The sequence below is a fragment of the Mastigoproctus giganteus genome, chromosome 6, assembly GCF_048544385.1.
Source record: "Mastigoproctus giganteus isolate SK-2022 chromosome 6, ASM4854438v1, whole genome shotgun sequence".
NCBI classification, from domain to species: domain Eukaryota; kingdom Metazoa; phylum Arthropoda; class Arachnida; order Uropygi; family Thelyphonidae; genus Mastigoproctus; species Mastigoproctus giganteus.
The window spans coordinates 199768708-199784326 of NC_143580.1; the positions used below are offsets into that span (position 1 = coordinate 199768708).

Sequence of the window (15619 nt, forward strand, 5' to 3'; positions counted from 1 at the left end):
AATCAGCTTTCACCTGTCTTACTCCATCAGTGGCTTTGCTGCATCTTCTATTATAATGGCTGTACAAATTGTAATCACATGATTGTCTGTAATCATCTAGTGCTTGTTTCTTTTGCTCAGTTGGCTTTTGGCATCTTGCATTTATAGATTTGACTTAATTCCACTAAATGATTGACTACATGTATACAGGGTGTCTCAAAAATATTTGTACAAACATTTAGGGGAGGTAGGTAACATCTAAAGGAATGTGAATTGCATAGGAACCCATAACTGGAAACGTCATAAGTCTGTACACGGCGCTGTTCATCAGTTCGCGAGAGGGAAAATTTCTGGTTTACTCATTCAAGCAGTAGTCGCCGCACGAAAAGCACGCATCGATATGTGAACTGTGAGCTGGCAGACATGCACCTAGTGTATGGATTAGCAAAGGGCAATGGACGAGCCGCTCAACGAATTTATGGAGAATGCTTCCCAGACAGACATGCACTGGACCACCATTTTTTTGTGTGTGTGCATCAAAATTTGTGCGATTATGGGTCATTTAGAGGTAACAGGAGTAGTGTGGGCAGATCACGTTCGACGCAAACTTCCGCCATGGAAGAAAATGTGTTGAATGCCATCCAGAATAATCCTACTACCAGCACACGTGCTGTTGCCTCTGCCTCAGGAGTGTCTCGTTGCAGTGTACAGTGCAGAGATGGGATAAATCCCAGGTGCCGCCTGACACGAACATACCTTATGTAGTGTAGAGCGTGTCTGGCACGACGATTCCCTACACCCCCTTTCATCTCCAAAGGTTCAGTTACAGCTCCCCCAAGATCATCCTGCACGTGTGGCTTTTGCGCAGTGGTTTCTCCAAGAAAGTGTTCAAGACACTTGAATTTTCCAGCCTATGTTTTTGTTCACGGATGAGGCTTATTTCATTCGGGAAGGCTTATTCAATCAGCACAATGTTCATCTGTGGGCTCACGTGCACAACCCACACGGTGTGCGCCCCCATGCAGCACAACATCGCTTCGCAATAAATGTGTGGGCAAGTATGGTCGGTGACTGCTTAGTCAGCCCATACCTGTTACCATCCTGCATGAACTCCGCTAAATATCGGATCTTTCTTGAACAAGTTCTACCAGGGTTACTTGACAATGTTCCAGCAAATGTGAGACGCAATATTTGGTTTCAACATGATGGGGCGCCTGCCCATTATGGAAGGTGTGTTCATGACCATTTGAACAGGCGTTTTGGGAGTCGATGGATTGGCTGTGGTGGACCCGTTTCCTGGCACCCACGCTTACCTGATTTATCGAGCCTTGATTTCTTTCTGTGGGGGGGCCCTCAAATCTATCGTGTATGAATCGCCTGTGGAAACGGAAATGGATCTCGTGGCGAGACTCGTCTGCCCTGCTGCTACTGTCAAAGAAACTCCAGGTGTGTTTGACCATGTCTGTCAATCCATGCTGCGTTGGTGTAATGCATGCATCTCATCTCATGATGGAACGTTTGAGCATCTGTTGTAACATCATGAAATGCATCCATCTCGTACTCCATTGTTAATATTATGTCAAATAAATGTTTGCCACTAATTACTGTCTTGTGTCATTTCTGCTTCTTCTGCCTCTGCTACTACTCTCCCATGACGTTTCCGGTTATGGGTTCCTATGTGATTCACATTCCTTTAGATGTTACCTACCTCCCTCCCCTAAACGTTTGTACCAATATTTTTGAGACACTCTATATATATATATATATATATATATATATATATATATATATATATATATATATATATATATATATATATATATATTATGTTTAGGTGGGTTGTTTTATTAAAAATTGTTGTGAAATATTGCTTTAGAGAGCATATGAGTTTTTAAGTTGTATTTTTCCTTTCTCTGCATGCACTTTTAAGTTAGAAATTCAGCTTTACTTTCTATGGAAGAGAGCCCATTAAATTTTTTCTTTAAGACATCTCATCCCTGTATGTTGTTTGTACTATATTTAACTTAGGTACATGTTTATGTTATATTTTAAAATAATTTATCTGTTCATAGTTGCATAATGTCTTTGATGTGTGACAGATAATATATATATATTTATTTAATTTTATTTTTTATGCACAAAGTGTGGAACTGTTTAATAGAACTTGTGATGATGCATGTGAATGGATGATGGAAAAATTAGACAAAATGGATGTAGATGATCTTGGCAGGGATATGAAAACAGTACAAGCACTGCAGAGAAGACACCAGGTATTTAATTTTTTTTTCTTAATTACTTAATAGTGTTATTTATTTAAAAATAACCAATAAATTGTATGCTATGCCTTTTTCATAAAACAAACATTAGAATTGGAATAATTGTCCCTGTAGACTAAATTTTCTTATAAGCCCATCAAAATTGATTAAATACTGTATCATATTAATAATAGAAATTACAAAACCAACTGTTTAGACATTTATTTAGAAAATATAGAGAAAGGGGGTGAGAACTAATGCTTTCTCAAGCTAACTTTTTTTCCTATAAACCATCTGACATTTAAAGAACAGAGTTAGCACACAGCTAATTTGTACTAATGTGGTATTAGTCTTCGTATTCTGTAACTGCTAAGTACAGTAGGAACTCAATTATCTGAGCTTCAATTAACCAAAGTCTCTGTTAATCAAGCTGGTTGGCCAAAGGAAAAGAAAAAGATTGTACATTATACTTACCTACTTACCCCTGTTGCTAACTGTCAGTTAGTGCCTTGACAATTTGCTTCCATCTCCATTTATCCATTGTTACCTTTTCTAGCTCCTGTCATAATTGCTGCCCTCTCTCCTTTTTTGGATCATTCTCCGGCAGATTTTCTTTAGTTTCCCCCCCCCCCCCCCCTCTCTTCTCTTACCATTGGGTCTCCAATTAGCTGCTAATCTCTTGTGGTACTGTCCCATTTCTTCTTAAGATGAGTCTTAACTATTTCCACCTTTTTCTGTTATATATGAAGTGCAAGACATATTGTTGTCCTGTAATCTGTTATATTTCTTTGTTAGTTATTTTTTTATCTGGTGTATTTCCTTAAATTTCTATTTTTCTATTGGTTTAATCTATCCTCTTTTGTTTTGTTCATTAATTATATCAGCTGCTTATGTAAGTGGTGTTCTTTTTAAAGTATTACACAATTTTATTTTCTAATCTAATTAAAACTTTTCATTTCATGATTAATTTTATTATTATTTTTTGATGCATTTGCTTTAGTTTTCATATTTTGTTTAATTTACTACAATTCCAGCTGCCATATCTTTTTTTTTTTTTTTTTTTTTTTTTTTTTTTTAACATTTATTTCTGAATATATTTTTCTTTACGTTTATTACTGCCTTAAAGGTATAGAGCTGTTAATTTCTTATATAAATGGTTCTGGTGAACTAATTTTATTAATTTTAATATATTAGTTTTATTTGGATTTATTTGAAGACCCAATTTTTTGTATATTTTCTTTTATTTTGCTAAAGTTTTGTTTATGTATCTTCTATTGCCCTTAGCCTTGAACTTGCCTGAGGGGCAGAGAACTAGAAGAAGGAAAAGGATCTTCTCTTGATTGCACGATGAGTATTATGTCATCAGCATATTATAGGTCTCCCAATTTTTCTATTTCATGTATAGTTGAGTCCTAGTTTCTGTATTTGTTTTTTTTTTTTTTTTTTTCCCTACTCAATCCAACATATTTGGTCTACACATGGACTTTGAAAACCTGCTTGTTGTTGTTTACGTAGTATATTTTTCATCTTCATTTGAATTCTGTTTACTATTAGTACAAATACTATTTTGCTCGGTATTGATAGCAGCATATAGTTTCATCTTCCATTTCTACAATTTTATTATTATTCTTTTATTCCAGTCTTTTTGTCCTATTCGTTTATCTGCCCAGATTTTATTTATTAAATGAGTAATATGAATCTTTTGTCCTTTTAGCATTTCACCTTATATTTCTTAAAATCCCAAGACCATCTCCCACTGTTTAATATTTTAATATAACAGTGCAATATAAAGAATTTTATGGCTGCCTGCCTTCATTGTGTGAAGAACTTTGTGTGCTTGTATCAACACATCTAAATCTTTCTCATCAATGACATCCTTCAACAACAATATAATATAAAAAAAGTAAAATTATTGGCTAATGCATTTAGAGCCTTATGTTTTTAAACAGTTTTATTAAATGCCATGAGAGAGAGAGAGAGAGAGAGAGAGAGAGAGAGAGAGAGAGAGAGAGAGAGAGAGAGCAAACAAAATTACAAATTTATTAATTTGTAATTTCATTCACTAATATGTAATTAGTGCATTCTATATATTATGCATATTTTACACATACTTCTGTACTGCAGTTTGCTTAATAAATTTAAAAAAAAAATTTTCCATATTTATATATATATATATATTTTACTGCAATTACTGTATACCCTTTATACTAATAAATGTACTGTATTTATTACATACATATATAAAAATTATCAAAAAAAAAAGTTTGGTTTATATTATCTGAGTTTCAGTTAAGTTCACCTTGGGTAATTAAAGTCCTATTGTATTATGTTTATTTTTCAGAGACCATATATGATATTTTATGCTAAATGTTTTTATTTTTTTTTATTTTCCAGAATTTAGAAAGAGAATTAGCACCAGTTGAAGAAAAATTCAACAGAGTCAACCTTTTAGCTGATTCGTAAGTTTTATTCTGTGAACCAGGAGATTTAATGATGTACCATAGTTTGTATTAATATTAGAATACTCAAAAATATACTTTGCTCATTGTTGTCAGTCCCAGTGGCTGAACAAGGAGTACCACATATCATCCAATTCTTCTCAAAATTTCCATATGTTCTTAATCCTAATAATCTTGGGAGATTATTTATTTATTCCACTGATTAATCATTCATTGGCCAAAATCAACTTCCGAGATCCAGTGTATTTGTGGAGACCAGTCTCTTGCTCTTGGCAAGAGGATGTAGATAAATTCATGAGACACCATGTATCTTCATGGCTGGCTGTCTACATTGTGTGGAGAACTTTGTGTGCTTGTACTGTGCCTAAATCTTTCTCATCAGTGATACCCATTAATTTCTACCCCCTTCTCTGCTTATAGGCGAACTGGATTATTATTTCCCAGGTGCAAGTTCTTTTTTGTATTATCTGCAAATTTTGACAGAATGTTATATGAATACCCTTCTTCATCAGTGTCATTTAGGAATATCAGGAAGAGTGGCTCCAAAACTTGAACCCCTAGGGGGTACTAATAATTGCAGTCCCCAAAGAATAATTATTTGTAGCTCCTATTTTTCAGCTGTTCCCTTGATCTTCCCAAAGATCTTATCCATAATCCCAGCTTTCTCCAGTTTATACAATAACTGCTCATGAGGGACCATGTCAAATGGTTTACCAAAGTCTATTTATATAATGTCAAAATTGTTTCCTGCATCTAATTGCTTCATGATGATGTTAATGTCTAAGTTAGTCAAGCAAGATTTATCCCTTTATGAAACCGCACTGCAATTTCTTTAATGTATCGTGTCTGTCAGATGCTCATGTAGTGTGTGTGTGTTTTCTTATCCGTAGGTGCAATGATTTTTTTCCCTCCACCGTCATCAGCTTAGTGGCTTATAGTTGCTCATCTGCATCATTTTAGATTGGAAAGATTCTACCTCTCCAGTCAAAGGAATTATCCCAAATCCAGTTACATCTCATAATTAAACCTGATATTATAGCTTATTAGCTTATTTGGTATAGCCTATTAAAGATATTTGTTTGGTACATCAATTAGTTCATTTGGGTTATCAATGATATTATCACTTCTGTCTAGTGAGGTTTGGGGCTGTTTAATTTACTCTACCCTCCAGTAGAAGATCTCTCACATTAACAAGTAAAACTCCTTGTTCACATTTATAGCTCACTTTGCCAAGAACCTATACTCAGCTTTTGTCCATCTGATTCCATCTGTTTTCCTATTACAGATTGACTTATACTTGTCATATGAGTCTGCATCTCTGGACACCCAATATCTAGCACATATTTTCTCTTTTTTGCTTTTATCGAACCAGTCACCTCCTTTACCATTCACTTTTGGCATATTTCTTGTGCAGTATTTCTCTAATAGTATGTGTGGCTTCCAATGTAAGTTCCTTAAAAATTTGCCATAATTCTTGTTCAGCCATGTGTATTTATTACCCAATGCATAGAGCCCAAAATGCCTCAATTTTTCCCCCTCTAAAAGTCAAATTTCCTTACCCTGTGAGGATGTTCATTATGTCTTGTATTTTCTCTGATGTGCTGAAATAAATAAGTTTCCCAACTAATTCAGAAATCATCTTTTAATATAATTCAGAAATGGGTTTGCTGGGCGAATGGAAAGTCCACGACTTCCATTTGATAGATGCTAAATTAAAGTTAACCATAATATAATCTGACAACTCATATTTGTTGCTCACTCAAGTTGCCTATAAAGACTCTTATTGTACTACTCATGGTTATTTTACTTATAATTTACTCCAGTTTCATTTTTAGACACATTTTGAAAATGTACTTTGTGCTTGCAAAATGCCTATTATTCTCCCCTCTCCCATTTGAGACAGAGATGCAAAGTCAAAGTGATTTTCTTATTAAATCAGCATATTTGATCACTCTAAGAAAAAAAAAAAAAAAAAAAAAAATGCAAACTCTTCTAATCTGATCCTACAGTGAGCATTGATGAAAGCACAGTATCGTTCAAGCAGAAAATATCCTTTAGGATATACAACAAAAATAAATCAGACATGTTTAATATAAAAATATTTTTCTGTTAGATTTCCTAAATGAGGAAATTTGGTATAATTTCCGATTGTAACTGCACAAAAACAAAACAACTCATGTTGTGAAAAAACATGGTCTTTCATTGCAGAAAATTCAAATAATCTTCCTTTAGGATACCTTGATTATTGTGAGAGATAATGTTGCAATCCTGAACTTACAGACAAATCAAATTCCACGAGTATGAATTTGACTGACATAGCTATGTCATCACAGAAAAGAGGTTCAGAGGAATTACTAAATACAAACAACATAAAAAAGGGAGTATATGATTTGATTCAGGATGAGCAGATGACCATGTCATTGAAGGTTAAAATATATCATATATGACCAAAATATTTAAGTATCAAAAAGGATTCAAAGAAGATATAAAGATATGCTTCTTATAAGTATTCAGAAAACCTCCAACTACTAAACATAACGTGATCATAAATGTACTAAGCATATGAGTGTGATTAACAAAATAAAAAAAAAAAAAAAAAAAAAAAACTACTTCATTATTTACTATTAGTTTTTGCTATGGACTAAGAAATAGTTCCAGAAAGGTTTTTTTTTTTTTTTTTTTTTTGGCACTTTGAAGTGTCTGATAAAGGAAAAGAAAAAATTACATCAGAGAAGAAGGCAAAATAGTGATTGTAAAAGATCCATCTGTATACAGGTAAATTCCAAACTGCTTCAACAAAAGGAAAAAAGGATATGTACAGTGTGTGGTATGCTCATTGAAGATACTAAGGAAGGAAAGAGTATTTTACCCTAAGAATTCTGGATACTTAGGTCTTTATTCTGATATTACTTTGAGGTATATTTTAGTGAACAAAATATAAAAATATAACATAAGACTTTATCTGCTACCCTCATATTAGAATAGAGGTCTTATGCATGTAAAGGTATTTCATAAAAAAGGTCAACACATTTTGCCAGAGTAATTACTACTTGACTTTTTTTTTTTTTTACTAAAAATAATTCCACCCACCATGGTGGGTTAATATTTCATTGTAATTTTAGGATCTACAGCACTCTTCTGTTGCCATTTAATTCTCATCACTTTTTTGTAGTACCTTGTTTTTATTAGTGATTTACCTTATTTCTCTTGAAATTGCATATAGTTCTATTATATGTCTTAATCAGTTCATTCAGCTGCTGATAAATTTGATAGTTATCCTCTGATGAATTTTTTGATAGTATCGTATTCCTCACCCAAAATAAACTATAAGATGATAATTTCTGTGAAATACTTAAACCAGGAAAGTACTTCTTTAAGTCTTTCATTAATATGTTTTTTGAAGAAAAATTTTTAATCTCTTTTAGCTATTTTCATTAATTTTATATATATTTTTTATAGAGTGAAAGCTTCATATCCTACTGAGAGAGCAAATGTGACTACAAGGCAGCGAGAACTTCAGGAACTGTGGGATAAAGTAAAGGTAAGACAGAAAAAAAAAAAACACTGTCCATTCTAAAACTGAGCCTTTTATATCTTTTATTTTGGGGGATCTCTGCCAGTTTTATGTTTTTGATATTTTTGATCCCTTTGCATCATGTGCTTTCTTATATCAGAATAGTTAATATAATTCTAATATATTATGATATTAATCTGAATTATATGTATTAATTTGAATTTTTGCTTTTTGGTATTTTTTTATTTGTTGCACTCTTAATTTTTGCGATAGTTATAGAGAAATTATTTATTTATTTTTTACAGGCCAAAGCTGCAGAAAGAAGAGCAAGGCTAGATGAATCACTTGGTCTACAAATTTTTAACAATGGTTCCAAAAGCTTGGTAAGATCATTTCTTGTTTAAATTTTTTCCTATTTGTACATTATTTCCCTTTTTAATCCTTAATTAGATATATCCTAATTAGTAGACTTAATTAGACAGACCCTATAAGTGGGATGACATTTTCAGGACATAATAATGTCCCGTATTTTAATGTTTTCAGGAACCTTATGATTAAATATGAATAAAAAGTAATACTTTCAATGTAGGAAATGTAGTCTGCTTTGTTTCCTCATTCATTTTTCATGAAAACAATTTAAATTGCATATCCTCGTATGAAAGAAGAGAGAGTAATCGTGGCAGCAACAAGATGAAAGTCTATTTTATGAGTGAATGAATCTCCATAGGGCTTCAAATTACATCTTCCTTTTTGCTTTGTGACGAATTCAGTTTTCTTTGGGGCATACTACGTACATTGTGATAATGTAATAGGCTGGTGACATTTCAGCTTCACCTGTCACAGTTGTGCGTGGTGATTACACAAGCATTATTTCAGAAAACTTAATTTCAGTTCAAGTCTTACGAGGTTTCTTGACTACATTGATTTGATACTGTAGTTGAGGTTGTAACATCGCCAATCAACTGAAATTGAAGGTGTAAAAACTTATTATTCAAATTATTGGTGTTCAGCATCAGTTCTTCCAGTTTCATTATCAAAAGTCAACTTATGATTAATTTAGAACACTCGTACATACCAAGTACACGTACTTAAATTATTTTATTAAAATATCCTCAGGGTAGATTACAGTTTAAATTTAAAAACTTAGTGCTATTTTTTATTTTTAAATTTAATCGATTTAGGATAAAATGCCAAAAAGGTGATGCAGTTATAGAGAGGAATACGGGAAGCAATGGAGTTTCATTTTAAAAAAGGCTGGAAGGCAGAGGAATCTGAGTGTGGTTTATGTAACTGTTACATAGATATAGGCCATGGAGGAAAATCGGACATTAAGCAGCATATATCATCACAAAAACATCAATATTCACTTTCAAATTGTCCGGGAACATCAAAAAATATTACCACTTACTTCAACAAGAAAGATTCTTCTCAGGAAGACAGTGTAATAATTAGTGAAATTACCTCAGCTTATCATATTCTAAAGCATCACTCATCCTTTTGTTCTACTGATTGTAATAACAGAATATTTTTAAAAATATTATTTTCTGATTCTAACATAACAAAAAATGTTTTCCTGTGAGAGGACTAAAATGGTGGTATTAATTAAAGGCACTTTGCTGCATTTTGCTTTAATGAAATTTGGAAGGATTTAAAAGATTTTTTTATGGTATATCTACTGATACCAGCAACCACAGAGTAGAAAACATTGTTTCCCTCATAGTGTATTATTTTTCTAAAGAAGGTGAAATGAAAATTAAATTTCTGAAAATTGAGAGTTTTCCTAATGAAATATCTGAAACATTAGCATATTTTGTAGTTGCTATGTTATCAGCACAAGGTATTGACATAAGAGATGTATTGGTTTTGGAGCAGACTATACAAATGCAAATGTTGATGGATTGAGACATAAAGGAAAAAAACAGCATGTTATAAAAACTGAGGTCAAGTTAATGTTGGTATTTAAGAGGTTGGTTGTTCTGCTCATATTTTACATAATGCCATTCAGTATGGACTAGGGAGATTATCATGCAATATCGAAGTTCTTATTATAAATGTATTTTCCATTTTTTTTTTTTTTTTTTTTTTTTAACTATACTGTAAGGACAGATTATCTTGAAAGAAATTTGTTCATTTGTAGATATTGAATACAAAAATTAATGTCTCATTCTAAAACACATTGGCTGTCTTTACATACAGCTGTTGATAGGATATTAAAACTTTTTGATTCTTGGAAAGTGTTCTATTTTTCAGAAGAAAAGGCACCAAAATATTTTTTAGATTTTTTTCAGTAATCCTTTAAATGAATGTTACTTACGATTTGCATACTCTGTGATAATTCCTGTTCATTCATCAAATTAAAAACATCAAGAAGGAACAGATTTCAATAATTGCAGTATTAAAATATCTTGATGAAACAATAAAATCAATTCAGCAAAAATTAGTTGAAAATTTCATTCCATCTAAGTAAAAGAAATATTTCAGGAAACCAAAGTGCTTGAAAGTCTAGAATTTTGTTTTATGGTGAAGTTAAAGATTGGTATCAGTCAATTATAGATTATCTAGAGGATTGGTTTGAGCCATTGAATAAATACAAAATATTTGAGTGGATGCTGCAAGAAAAGGTTCCAATGTGGGTGACGGTACAAAATATTACTGTTTCTGGTGAACTTGGGAATAGATATTGGTGAAAATGAACTTTTCCAACAATTCTCTGCCTTAAAAAAGTTTGTATTCCAAAAATAGAGAATGATAGAACAAAATGGGTCTCAAAATCGTGCATTGAGGAGTGGCAAGAGTTTTTTCTTTGATCGAGTGTGATGTACATAAGAGTGAGTTTTTTAAAGTTTGCAGTTATATTTATTTGCATTACTGGTTCATAATGAACGTGTTTTCTCATTAATCAATTGGCTGTGGACTGATGAAAGAAACAGGCTGGAAATTTCATCTCTGAATTTTGTGGTTTTTATTTTATACAACTACATGATGACATATGATAACTTTTACAAACTAGCAAAAAATAATACAGGAATAATGAAGTAGGATGTTCTAGTAAATACATCTAACTTTTGGAAAGATTTTTAAATCTTATTTAGTTGTTTGTTGGAGACATTAGAAATAAAATATTTTTTCATTTAATCACTATTTATATGTCATGTATGAATTTGAAGACAACCTCAATTTCTGTTAATTTTTTCTCAAATAATTTTTAAATATGTAAACTGATATTTTTGATATTTACATATTTGCATATTTACATATTTTTGACACATTACAGTTGTGTCAAATTTTATTTATAGTAGATAGTAGTAAATAATTTCCCTTTAACATTGCTATAAATTATGCACCATGTTCTATTTTTCTAGAAAACTGGATATTCCCAATATTTCTGTTAGCTACATATTGCAATGATTCTTTAACATACAGTGAAAACAAATTTTTTTCCAGTTTATCAACTACACAAACCATTAGAAATGTAAATTTGAGGTTACAAAATGTTCATCATTTAAATCAAATGTGTGTAACTCTTATCCTGTTTTTTCCCCATAAATTCTGGTAAATGTCCCATTTTTCTGCTGTAAGAATGTGGTTACCCTACCTAATAAGAGATCCTGGGAAGAAATGTGTAAAGATAGCACGGAGCTGGAATATGCACAGGATTGAGCGTAGTGGAGTGGATTGGAATCATATGAGCAAGAGGCTTAAGGTTAATCTAGAATCCGACTGCTAGAAAGAGGAAGAGATGACCAGTGTTTCCTAGTTATAATATTCAGTTTTACTATTATTTATGACATTTTTAATTTCATAATCAGCGAGTTACTGTTGTGTTATTCAGGTGAACATATTTCTGGTAGAAATTTTCATTTTAACATCTAGTTTATAATTAGGGACAAATGTGTGTTGAAACATTACTAAATCTATATTGGTTATGGTTTTAACTGTAACTATTCCTTGTTTAGCTTGCATGGGTTATGAATGTAAAACAGGCTCTGAATAGTGATGAACCTGCCAAAGATGTTACTACAGCTGAAAATTTATTAAAGCACCATCAGGACCTTGGTGATGATATTAGGGCTCATGAAGATGAGTAAGTTAATATCCTATAAAATCTATTTTTCTTTTCATTATCAACTGTAAATAAAAACATTTTTCTGAATAGCCTTTTATTTATTATTTTTCTCTGTCTTAGTTCCTTCTGCCTATCATTTATGCAATGGTAGTTAAAGATGTTTTTTTAATTACTTTCCAGATAGGAACTAATTACAGCAGGCCTCCATTATAACGTGGTTCGCTTTACGTTGATTCGCTATAACGCTGTTCTTATATTATAACCTGTATCTGACAATAACGCTCTTTTACAGATTGCATTTTTGGCATATTTAATGAAATCGTTTCATTTGATGGAGTCGATAGCTTGAAAATGAATAGCAAAACAGCATTGTTGTTTGTTGTTTGGTTTTAAGGAGCATTAGCAACTAAGGCCACATTGCTCCGGGGATATGCGGTGGTCATTCCCTGACCTTTCCGCATCCTCCGTATTTGGTGGTCACAGGCTCGAACCCCGGTCTAATCAAGAAGCGTGTGCTATGCACTGCTGCTCCTGCCCACCTGACGGAGGCGGTCCAAAACAGCATTAAAACGTTTCCCACGCTCAGTGAAATTTTCTTGCATGCTAATTTAATTGCAGTACAGTGACTTCTACGTAGTTCCGAGATCAACATTTTAAAAAATAATCAAGTATGTTGCTTGTAATATTTGCGTTATATGCATTTATCCAAAGTCTAGTCATCACTCAGTACAGTATTAGACATCGTGCGTAATGGAAGTTTACTCGAACATTGTATCATAATTAATGCAACCAATGCAGTTACATTTTCAAAGAGTTAATAATGGCAGATAAGAATGAAAAAGCAACAATGTCTGGATGCAGTATGAAGACTATAAATGTAAGAAAAAGACTGAATTTGGAAATTAAATGAGACATTTTGAAGCGAATAGATTCTGGTCAACGACAAGCGGATGTGTGCCATAATTTTGGACTGGCAAGTTTAACTGTAAGAACAATTATAAAAAATAATGAATTAATTTTAGCAGCAGGAAAGACAGCTGTTTCCACTGCAAGCAACTAGGGCTAGGCCGGCTATTAGGATCGAAATGGTGAGACTAATTTTATTGAAGAAAATATCTATTGCAGAATTCAGTTAAGCTAAATGTTATAAAAGAGAGAGAGATTAGCCTATATGATGATCTGAAGAAAACATCATATAGGCTAATCTCTCTCTCTCTCTCTCTCTCTATATGAGGTTCAACCATTTAAAACTAGTAAGGGTGGTTGAATAGATTTAAAATCCACAGAGAGAAGCCTCAAGTGCAGATCAAGGAGCCGAAACTTTCAAAAAAGAACTTGTTAAAATTATCAAATATTGAAGAAGGGTATTATGTGTTATACTTCTCAACAAGTTTTTAACATAGATGAAGCAGGACTTTTTTGGAAACAAATGCCTAAAAGACGTTTAACATTGAAAGAAGAAAAAAACATGCCAGGTTTCAAAGCTATTGGGTGGTAACGCTGCGGGGGATTTAAAATTAAAATCCCTTTTAGTTTACCAGGAAGAGGGCCAAAGTACAACCCAAAATCGACACATTTTTCATGATTAAATTCATAAATTAAATTCATGATTTTAATTGGAATTTTAAGTTTAATTTTGATACGTAAGTAGTTATTATTGATTAGGAAATATCCTATTGCACTAACCGCAACTCACAAATATATATGTTACCTTATGGGAATGCGGCGCTTGCTTAGCGTGGATTCACTTAGCGCTCTGTTTTTCCGGAACGAATTATCAGCATTAAGTGGAGGTATCTAGTTATGGTGTATATACATACACCTATATATAGTGTATGTATATGTGTGTGTGTTTGTCTTATCTGTCTGTCTGTGCATGCATCCATCTTTTAGGTTATAAGATTTTCCATAAACAAGATGGGAACATATGTGTATATCAGGCATTAAATTTATCTATTATAATAAAGCTATTTAGAAAGAGTGATCTGATATGAAACAAACAAAACAGATTTCAAAACCTTGTCAATGATTAAATTATACTTAGAAACACTTGAACCACAAAGTAAATACAATAAATTAATTAATGCTGTTAGTAAGACAATGTATATATATTGTTTTGTCCTTTTCTTTTCTATTATTTTAGTTATCGTAAATTTTATTTTAGCCAGAGAGTTAAAAATTACTGGAATAAGACTTACATGGGGGTGTTGTTGAGACTGACAGTTTGGGGAAATTCAAATGTCAGCTGGATAGTTTTCTACAGGAGGAGGGAAATGCACAGGCTGTCTATTTCCTTTTTTATTATTATTATTATTTATTAATTATTCATTTTATTTAATTTTATTATTGTTATTATTTTACTTTTCTTTCTTTTTTTTTTTTTTTTTAGCTTACACAGCATAAGCCTTAGGCTTGCTTACACCACATCTTATTTATTTATTTTATTCTTTTTTTTTTTATATAGGAATGGTTAGGGTCATAGGAACAGAATAGCACCTTGCCTTACCTATAATCCTATTAACAGCATTAATTAATTTCCTGTATTTATTTTGTGGTTCAAGTGTTCCTAAGTTTAATTTAATAATGAAATAATTACATTTTCATTCCCCATAAAAAATTATTACCTTGCCAATGAGTTTGAAAATATGAAGTATAAAAAGACAGAGAACAACACTAAGGAGGATTATGATCTCTTTTCTTGGCATTAAGCACTTCACAACTCCTTTATGAGAATCTGAATGACATTTAGTAATTAAGAATTCCTGCCCTTGAAAAGTGTTAGTCTAAAGTCATGGAAATCTTTTGCGGCAGCATTCAGGTGTTGATCTACCTGAAAAACAGGGGACTTGATACAGGTAGATCAATATAAGGTTAATTATGCTGTAGAAAGGTTATACCAGTCCTTGTACAGTGGATAACATTACAAAAAAAAAAAAAAATTGTAATCCTTAATTGTAATCACCAAAATGTAATCCTTAAAATTGCATTTACCTAAAAATCAATATAGGTATTCACCGTAATCCCTAACCATCGATCACAAATTAATCCTCCCTTAAACATATATTATGATTAAAAACAGACCAACCAAATCAAATCAGACCAGTTGGTGCCCCGGCCTCCTATAAAGTGGCTCCCGGGCAACTTGCATGTCCTTCCTCGCACCAACCTACAGCCATACTGATCACAGGTAATACCTGTATACTTTTTATATTAACTCTGATGCATACCCATCAGGCTTTGGGTCTGAATCCCAGTTTGCAGCTAATAATAATCCAAAATTTAAAACTAAAGTTAACCAAAAATTAACAATTACAGTTAATAAAATTTATTTGATTTACTTGAATTG

At 32.3% G+C, this 15619-nt stretch overlaps 1 protein-coding gene across 3 annotated transcripts in view; it reads left to right on the forward strand.

Annotated features, from left to right (window-relative positions):
- kst (spectrin beta chain, non-erythrocytic 5 kst) overlaps nt 1-15619 on the forward strand; it is a 593342-nt gene that overhangs the window by 275198 nt on the left and 302525 nt on the right. For all 3 annotated transcript variants that reach the window (XM_090376665.1, XM_090376667.1, XM_090376666.1), the window contains exons 25-29: nt 2123-2249; nt 4629-4693; nt 8153-8234; nt 8513-8590; nt 12164-12291. In XM_090376665.1, coding sequence (XP_090232791.1) covers nt 2123-2249; nt 4629-4693; nt 8153-8234; nt 8513-8590; nt 12164-12291 — 480 coding nt within the window. The remainder of the gene's footprint in view (nt 1-2122; nt 2250-4628; nt 4694-8152; nt 8235-8512; nt 8591-12163; nt 12292-15619) is intronic.